General features: G+C 43.0%; 2 protein-coding genes across 2 annotated transcripts in view; both read right to left on the minus strand.

Moving 5' to 3' along the window:
* LOC102754394 (chromosome unknown open reading frame, human C8orf46) overlaps window positions 1–9,871 on the minus strand; it is a 28,318-nt gene that overhangs the window by 14,248 nt on the left and 4,199 nt on the right. The window contains exons 2-3 of the mRNA XM_006756920.2: window positions 7,491–7,546; window positions 1,034–1,184 (exon numbers count right to left, since the gene is read on the minus strand). Of these exons, the coding sequence (XP_006756983.1) occupies window positions 1,034–1,184; window positions 7,491–7,546 (207 nt within the window). The remainder of the gene's footprint in view (window positions 1–1,033; window positions 1,185–7,490; window positions 7,547–9,871) is intronic.
* Window positions 7,492–9,871, minus strand: part of ADHFE1 (alcohol dehydrogenase, iron containing 1) — a 49,431-nt gene continuing 47,051 nt past the window's right edge. Inside the window, exon 17 of the transcript XR_001512741.1 lies at window positions 7,492–7,546. The gene's annotated coding sequence lies outside the window, so the exon portion shown is untranslated. The remainder of the gene's footprint in view (window positions 7,547–9,871) is intronic.

Genomic DNA, 9,871 nt, shown 5'->3' on the forward strand with positions numbered 1-9,871 from the left:
TCCTACCAAGTTCCCAGATGATTCAGCTGTTGTGAGGATCCCACTTTGAGGACCATCCACTAAATCATCTCTAAATCCTTGCTAATCAATTTATTGTCCTCAGGCCAAAATCTTCAGCATCATCATAAACATAAAATCTGGGGCCTTACTCAGTCTCACTGAATTGGAATTTGCATAACAACAAGGTTCTCAGGTGATTCTGTTGCACATTAATTTGAGAAACATGGCTCTAAATTCACTTGATGGTTTTGTAGTGAAGATATTCTCTTTTTCTCCTTCTGCACACATACTGCACCCACCCACCCACCTATATATAGACACAGAGAAAAATTGATCTTCTCTTAATTTGCAAGGCAGATTGTGGTTTTCCTAATGCTTTCACTCTACAGACATATGTATGTATGTAATCACTTCACTAGAGAATATAGATGCTTAATGCATTCCTGTAGTAGAATCATAAAAAAAAAAAAAAATCAGGGTGTTAGATCAAAGAAGCCTTAGAGAAGATGTCCCTTAGAGGTGAAGGGACATACTCAATTGAGTCTTATTTCAGTTCTTGTAACATACAAAATTATTGACACACCAAGGCTTTGAGAAAGACATCCCAGACATTCTATTAGGTCTTTTTGGAGTTAAAATATGAATAACTGTAGGCTGTGGGCATAACAGAAATAACCTACACCAGCAAGTAAAGGTAGAACACCATCACAGACTTCAGTGAGCTAGAGGAAGATGCCCGTTTCACTGCTTGAGGTGGAAGCCGTTTATAAACAGCGTGAAAGGTACGACTGTACTGCTTCCAGCTTCCAAAACAAGTCTGTCCCTGAATTCTTTCATAGCGGGAAAGCATGTGTGGGGGAAAAGCGTGGTCCCCACACCACAGGTGCTCTGCCAACCTGGCGTGACCGAGGACACTAGGGAGGCCCACGATGCAGTCAGACAAACCACAAGCCAGGAAGGAGACACTGCAGCTGCTGCTCTCAGCGAGTCATTGTCCCCCAGGGAGCACCCCGAGCAGGGTCAGTGCACATACCCGGTCTGGCAGGAGTCTTGGCGGGCTGGGGTCCCGGCTGCCATGAGCTGTGGAGCCGGCTGAACCTGGGGCCATCGCAGGCTCGGCGGTCAGTGCGGCGTGGCAGCAGCTCCAGGGGCCGGGAAGCGTACAGGTCCGAGTCAATCACCACCTGGCGGGAGGAGGAAGGACAGTCAGCTTGTTCCCCAAATCAGATCCAGGGATGCACGGCCCAGGCCAGGACTACAGCTCTGCAGATGGACCTTGTGCCGACATGCACGTTTTGGAGCCATCCTTACTCCACTGAATGCTAGGAACAGCGAGGAAACATGGGCAAACAGCCCAGACACAGCTGTTTACTGAACTTCAGAACGTGTAGGGGTGCAGGAAAACGAGGGCTTTGGTGAGGGACTACTGGTGAGGGACCAGTAGGGACCACAGAGTTAGGGTCCTGGGCCATCAGGCCAAAAATCAGGGCTGCTCACCTGCACCCTGGCCTGACAACAGGATGGGTTATTTGAAAGGAGGCTAGCCCTGAAAATTGTGATCTTATGGTCTTTGCAGCTAAATGGATGCCTTTGTTCCCATGAGGACAGAAGACTTAGGGAAAAGACTTGGGACCCAACTGACTCCCAGATTTGTAAATGTTTTGTTAAAAATATTTTTATTGATTTCAGAGAGGAAGGGAGAGGGAGAGAGAGATAGAAACATCAATGACGAGAGAATCATTGATCAGCTGCCTCCTGCACACCCCTCGCTGGGGATCGAGCCCGCAACCCAGGCATGTGCCCTGACCAGGAACTGAAATATGACCTCCTGTTTCATAGGTCGATGCTCAACCACTAAGCCACACCGGCCAGGCCAACTTCCGGTTTTGACACTTTGTGGTAATGTGGGAAAGGGATATCCCTGTTTGCCTTGCTGTATTGGGGCAGAGTATGTAAGTGCCTCCTGTCACTAGTAGAAATTTTAATAGCATAGGTTGCTTTTTTTGTTCATGTCACATACAGGGGTGGGCAAAAGTAGGTGTTCACGTGGAAAACTACAAATTAATAAATAATAATGTGAGAATAAACTCTGTTTCACATACTTGCAATTGTAAATCTACCTTTGCCCATTCCTGTATTTATCTACAGTGTCTGAGGACAGTTCATGTCTCCCACAGAGGAAAATAAGGGCAGCTGACACTCTTTGCCTCAGTTTACCACAGATAGTCCTTTGCTTAGAAAATTAATATATCCCAAATTTGATCTTATCTAGGGAAGGAAATGAACTCTGTTCGGGCCCCTTTTAGGACCCAGACTTATGTATTCTGTGCCTTTGGAGAAAGCTGATCATTCAGGACCACTTGGGACCAGTCCTCTTTCTGCTCTGGGCACTGAGGAAGGTGGTGCTTCTGTTCCAGCAAGCCTTCCGTGCAGGCTGGGAGCAGCACCCTGCACCGGACGCCAGCACACTCGGGCTGTGAGGCTCCGCAGTGGGTGGTCTGGCACGCAGCCCCTGCATGTACATCCCCTCTGCTCTCCTCCTTCTCTTCCTTCTAGCACTGTGCTCTGCCATGGTGTTGCCCGGAATGCTGGACTTCCCTGGAGTAATGCTAAACCCATCCCCCTGGACACATGGACTGTTTGACCTAAGGGCCCTCCCCCAGAATATGAATCTCCGGGTTGAATAGGAAAGACCCGAGTCTCATTGCCTGACACTTGTAGGGCTCTCTCTGCTGTTGACCTCCCATTTTATTTTCGTTCTTTTGGCGTTCGTCTCAGGAAGGGGAAGTGAGGACTGGTGTGTTTTCAGAGCCACTCTGCAGATGGAGAAGGTAAGGCAGGATGTGAAAGCCTGAGGAGTCCATGGGGGAGACCCAGCATTTCCTCCTCCGAAAAGGGGAGCAAAGGTTCCCTGTCAGGAACAAGAACTGCCACCTCCGCAATCCCTTCTCTGCAGTGTGGGCTGGGGACTGGGGAGGGCGCGAGCAGAGAGGCATAGCGGCTCAGCCCATCACTAGATGTAGGAGGGTTCCTGGGGTTGGAGATGAGGCTGGTTCCTTCTGAGGTTCTGACTTAGGGCCACATACCTCTTCAGGGTATCTTCTCCAATCCCTCTGAAAGGACGCAGGAAAGGACGGAGGAGAGGGACCCAGCTCAGAGCATTTCCCTTTTGTAGTTGGCCTTGTACTTGGTTCTCATTTCCCACAATAACAGAGGCTCTGAGAGGGCTCCAGGGCTGTGTTAGGGCCCACACCAGGGAATGGACAGCTGAACGGATGGTTGTGTCCTCCTGACAGCCTGGTTTATTTTCTGGTCCATAGGACACAGTCTGGGCTTTCTGCTGCTGCTATGGGTGGTGGTCTTAGAGCAAACTGATCTGAGAGTGGGCTCTTTAGCACCCTGAGTACGCAGGTAAGATGGGGAACTGGCAGCAGGGGGTGGGATGTGAAAACAGGGAGTTAGAAAGACAGGTAAGACTTAGGTGATGGAGAATCATCATGATTTGGGGCTGATGGAATCCATAGCAATGCCCAACTCCCTAATTTTACACATAGGGAAACTGCCACCAAGAGAGGCATGTCCTTTCAAGATCACGGATCTGTCAGGGGCAGAGTCAGGACAAGAACTGTAGTTTTCTGACTCCTGCGTGCTCTTTGTCAGACCCACAGAAGTACCTACAGTCAGATAAGAATTTTCCAGTGCAATTGATTGCTCAGTGCATTTTTAAAAATCAGCAGATCACCAGACAAATCCCTCCCCCGCAAGGTTACAATCTGGGGAGAATGTGACATTTACAATCTCAATTCTCCATCTTTCCTGGATGGTGCCCAAATGCTTATTATGCAGGGGCTGCGGATCACAGTGACGGGGCCTCCGTTGTCCTGGGACTCCTAACTGACCCACACCTTCGTGTAAATTCATTCCTTTGAGCTACTCTTATAATGTTGGTAGCATCAGGTTGATCAGGATGTCAATAAAATTGCCTAAGAATCCAAGGGAGCGGGGAAAAGACCAGAGAGACAGTCTAGGGAAGGAACAATATATGGCTGTGCCCTGGATTCAGGAAAAAAAAAAAAAAAGGGAACTTCAGAGGAGTCCAGAGAGAGGGGAAACTGTAACACCAAGGATGGTGCAGAAAGGAAAGAAATATTTGTAAAGGAAGGAAGCTGACATCCACATGGTGGCCAAAGGAGGGAGAATAGACACAAATAAGAACTCCAGGACAGAGAGAGTCGTAAACATTGGTACATTAGAGCAGTTGCAAGATATGAATCATTTTCTCGGGAACTCAAAGGGAGACGAGGGCCAACTGGATGAGGGAACGAGATCAGAGCCAATTCTTTCTTCTTTGGGCCTCTCTTTCCCCGTCTCTGGTGGATGAAGAGACCTTTCCTGTCTTGCCTAATTTGAACGTTCTGTACAGCTGGGGCTGAGTTTTATAAGCAAAGGATGAGTCAGGCTGTGAGTGGAAATCAGAAATTCCGAGGAGAGCTCAAAGGGCAGAGGGCATTGGGAGGCTGTCTCACCTGGAGGAAGACTGTATATTTGAAGACAGGACCCTAGCTTCTGATTTTTTTTTTAATCAAAAGCAATTTTTATATGTATTCATATACTTGAGTCATTTTTTTTTCTCTGAGTAAAAATATTTTAGAGAGGGGAAGTCAGAAACCATAAACAGAGCAGTCTTTCTCAAAATTTTCCACTCCCAGGAAACCTGACAGCACGGTCTGCAGTGCCTGGCTGAAGTCAACGGGATATTCCAAGAGGCTGTGCCCATGCCTCTTGTTGGCTTTGTGTATCTCATGTCCATGTGGCTTCATCTTCACGCTTGAGAATTGTCTCCTTGGTTTAGGTTCTAAGTCCCCTGAGAGCTTTCTTCCCTAGAGCCCTAGAAAGTGTAGGGATTTATTTCCATTTTGAAAGTTTTTGTAACCAGTGTTCTGTCCTTATAAAGCCAGTTAGTACTGGTGTAAGGAGTGATTCAGACAGGAACACCGTTTAAGGTTAGAAATCCAAGAACTTGGTTGAGAACGAAATATTCCTAATCCCCAAGGGATCCTCCCTGCGTTATGAATGATTTGTGGTTCTCTCAAATCCAAGGTAATGCCAAACTCAAGGCCTTGACTGCAACGTCCGTTGTGAAACTTAAACTCTGCATTACCTACAAACAACTGCTACCCTTTCTATTCTTGGGTACACCCACTAATTCTTAAAAGGAAGCAGCATTTTTCTACTAGTGTGTGGGCTTTAGTTTTCAGGGCCCACGACAACAAAGAAATTTTCCATCCATTGAAATCCCCTTTCTTTCTTACTATATAAAACATTTGCAAAAGTTGTTTTAAAAAGATATGCAACTGACAGAAAAAAAATGGGCAAAAGATATGTGTAAGGAACCTGGAGTAAGAAAAAAAAAACATTTATAAAAAGATGAATGGTATTAAAGAAATGCAAAGTAAAACAATACGATATTTTCACCCGTTAGACTGTCAAAGATTAACAGCATTGATACCATATAGTATTGGCTCAGGTGTTCTGGTAAAGGTACTTTTAAAACACAGTTGCTTAGAATTTGGCAATGACTATATAACTTTTTTCAATGCTCATATACTTCGATTGCTTTCTTTTAAAAATATTTTTTTATTGATTTCAGAGAGGAGGGAAGAGGGAGAGAGAGAGAGAAATATCAATGATGAGAGAGAATCATTAATTGGCTGCCTCCTGCAACCTGAGCATGTACCCTTCACCAGAATCACACCCGGGAACCTTCAGTTCGCAGGACGATTCTCTATCCACCAAGCCAAACCAGCGAGGGCCTGTTTTTTTTCGTTTTTTTAAAAATTGAGACATAATTGACAATATAAATTGTGTAAGTTTAAGGAGCACATGTGTTGATTTGATAACCCAGAATTTAATATCTATGAACATATCCTTAAAACATTTTCATAAAAATATAAAAAATATGTTTTAGATAGCTAGAAATGCATAGAACTAGAATTTAAGACCAGGCAGTCTGACTCTTAAGTCTACAGTCCTAACTACTGTGTTCTACAGTTCCTTAGGACTTATTAATACTATATTTTCTATCTTCATAATGTGTCAATTTTTTAAATTGATTTTAGCATGGGGGGTTGAGGGGGACAATAGGGGGATAAGGACACATATGTAATACCTTAATCAATAAAGAAATGTTAAAAAGAGGAAAAATAAAAAAAATAAAATTGATTTTAGAGGGAGAGGAAGGGAGAGAGAGAAACATTGATCAATTGACTCCCACTGGGGATCAAACCTATAACCTGGGTACATGCCCTGACCAAGAATTGAACCTGTCACTTTTTGGTGTATCGGACAATGCTCCAATCAACTGAGCCACACCTGCCAGGGCATAATGTTTCAAATGGGCACATGCTGCTATGGATTTACAAAAACAATAAATGTACATAAAAACAATGACTAAGTCCCATCTCATTCCAAAGACACTTAATTATTTTTTAATGGAGAATAAGTTTTTAAAAATTGAGATACTTAGAAAATCAAAATGCTGTTCTATGAAAAATTGTGATAGAAATTCCAGCATAACCAAGAAGAAAATTACGAGTTAAAATAAATCTTTTAAATTAAAGTACAGAGAGATATTGACAACTTGCATATAAAGAAATCTGTAAATAAAATGAGAAATTTTCATCACCGGTATTCTCTAAAGACATGTAAACTAATGATAAGGTAATGCATATGCTTACTAAAGTAGCAAAAGGTAATACAGGAAACTAAAGCCAATGTTGGTGAGGCAGGAGATAAATGACAAAACCTGGCTGCAAGCCTGGCAATTGTTCAGAATTCCTGGTCATATGTGACAAAACGGTAGGCAGGAACCATTTTTTAAAAAAATCACTATTATTTCTCCCCATGGAGCTCAGTGTCTCTTACACATAATAGGAATGCAAATATTTGATGGATCGATGAATGAGTGAGTAGATGGATAGATAGATGAAACTATTCTTATCCTTTTACTTGTTAATTCTACTTTGAGGCCTATGCACCAAAGAATTAATCCCAAAAAATAGTATTTTGTACAAATAAACTCACTGCACTGCTGTTTATAAAAGTGAAAAAAATGGAACATTACAAATGCCAATAATAGGAGAATACTTAGGTTAGGGTGCTATATCCACGTCCTGGACTCTGTTTAAATAAGAAAAAACCCCACAGTAGATACAAAAGGAGATTTACTCTCTGTGTCTGGGAAAAATGGCTGAATTGAGGGGTCTAATTCGGAGCTGTGTTCTGTCTGGTTGACATTTGTCAATTATTTTGGTTAAGTGGAGGCAGAATAATGCAGCAACAACAACATGGGTTACAGGAAACCTTCCTGGTTATATTGAGAGCAGGAGGGAGGGAGGGAGAGAGAGAGAGAGAGAGAGAGAGAGAGAGGACGCTAGACAATGCTTTTCAAATAACAGTCAATAGAGATAGCAAAACTGAAGTTTCCTTACATTCTTGGTCAAGAGGTGTTGAGAGCTTTTGACTCTTCTTCTGGCTGGACTGGACACTGTGAAGAGAGATAAAGGAGTGGTTTTAGAGAGTACCCGTGAGGCTGACATAGCTACAGTAACAAAACTGAGAGGGTTTGCACCTGGGATGAGGGAGGGGCAGAGGACGGAGCCTGGGAAGAAGAGGCAGGGTGCAACTGCAGTTTTGGATGTTACTTGGTGGAGTGCACCAAAGTGCACAGCAGCATTATTCACAACGGCCAAAAGGTGGGCACAACCCAAATGTCCGTCACCAGACACCAGTAAATGAATAAAATGTAGTCTATATATTCAGTAGAATATTATTCATCCTCAAGAAGAACTCGAATTCTGATACATGCTGCAACATAGATGAAACTTGAAGACATTAAGCTGAGTGAAATAAGCCAGACACAAAAGGACAAATGCTGTAGGAGTCCGCTATATGAGATACCTAGAGTAATCAAATTTATAAAGACAGAAAGTAGAATAGAGGTTTCCAGGGGGCTGGGAAAGAAATAGAGAGTTTAAGGCAGGGATTTTCAACTGGTGTGCCACAAGAATTTTTAAAACATGTTCTACATGATTATTTAGTCAGGAGCACCGACCTCTTTCCCCTTAGATTGTTAAATGAAAAAATGACAACAGGCATCTGGTGTGAATGCCCCCCCTTTTTTTCTTATTGAATTTATTGGGGTGACACTGGTTAACAAATTATACAGGTTCCAGGTGCACAATTCCACCACACACCATCTGTACACTGTATTGTGTGTTCAGCACCCCATTTCCACTTCCCCCTACCCTCTGTCCTCCTGGCAATCACCACATTGCTGTCTGTGTCCATGAGTTTTTTCTTCCTTTTTAAAATTTTTTTAGAAGTTCATTCTTTTTTTCTTTCTTTTTTTGCTCAATCCCCCCACCTTCCGTGAATGCTCTGTCTTGAACCAAAAATATATAGGTCATATAATAGAGTTGCATCTTATTGGTCCCATTGCATAAGAAGGTTGCATCTGATTGGTTAATTCTTGGTACCAGAAATCCTTATATACAAACTAGAGGCCTGATGCACGAAATTTGCACAAGGGGCTTGGTCCTTGCAGCCCTGGCTTCATCCATAAGGTCGTCCGGAAGGTTGTCTGTACAGTTGTTCTGCTGTTCAGTCTAATTAGCTTATTCGTTCTTTATTATATACGATTTAAGCACCCGATTCTTTAAAAAGTCACTTTGGAGCAAAAAGAGTAGGTAATTACTATTATTATTAATTATTATTTTTTTAAATCATTCAAAACTATACCTATTTTTGTCATATTGGCAAAAAAAATATTTTTTGGAGTGCCACAGAATTTTAGTAATTAGCTTATGTGTGCCATGAGAAGAAAAAGGTTGAAAATCGCTGGTCTGCCGAAACTGGTTTGGCTCAGTGGATACAGCGTCAGCCTGCGGACTGAAAGGTCCCAGGTTCGATTCCGGTCAAGGGCATGTACCTGGGTTGCAGGCACATCCTCAGTGGGGAGTGTGCAGGAGGCAGCTAATCGATGTTTCCCTCTCATCGATGTTTCTAACTCTCTATCTCTCTCCCTTCCTCTCTGTAAAAAATCAATAAAATATATTTAAAAAAAGATTAAAAGAAAAAAAAGAAAATCGCTGGTTTAACGGGCACAGAGTTTGTTAGGAATGATGACAAAGTTCTGGAAATGGAGAGTGGTGGTAGGTACACTCCAATCTTAATTTTCTAATGGCTACAGAACTATATACTTAAAAATGGTTAAATGGCAAATTACATATTGTGTATATTTTACCACACACATAAAAAGCTTTAAAAATCAATTAACCATAAAAAAATTAGGGCATCTTTTCCCCACATTACTTCTAGAATGGTTTACTTGGAACCGAAATCCCACCCCGTCACGCCCTGCCTACAACTGAAAGGACCTCTTGCCACCAGTCAGATCAGTGATCAGAGGAGTGCTGTGCAGCCATGACACTCACCACCAGGCATGCAGTCAGCAGCCAGGGCTCCGCACTCCTTTCGCTTGGGTGTGAATCTGAACTTGACCACTTGCCAGTTACAAGACTTGAGCAAATTACTCATCCTCTCTAAGCCCTCACATTCCTCATCTGTAAATTAGGGGTAATTACACCTCCCTCAGAGGGCTGCGGTAAGGATTAAACGAACTAATTTGTACTAGTATATAGCCTTTGGCCTACCACCTGTCAAAGAGTAAGTTCCCAGGAACTAATAGTGGTTGTTATGATTTTCCTCGTTCTCTGCAAGATGAGGGTTGGTGAGAGGAATAGGTGATAACTTGTAGAGACTATAGCATCCATTAGAGTGTCTCTTTCTGGGGTTTTCTCCATTTCCTCTT

The sequence above is a fragment of the Myotis davidii genome, unplaced genomic scaffold (genome assembly GCF_000327345.1).
Source record: "Myotis davidii unplaced genomic scaffold, ASM32734v1 scaffold393, whole genome shotgun sequence".
Classification (NCBI taxonomy): domain Eukaryota; kingdom Metazoa; phylum Chordata; class Mammalia; order Chiroptera; family Vespertilionidae; genus Myotis; species Myotis davidii.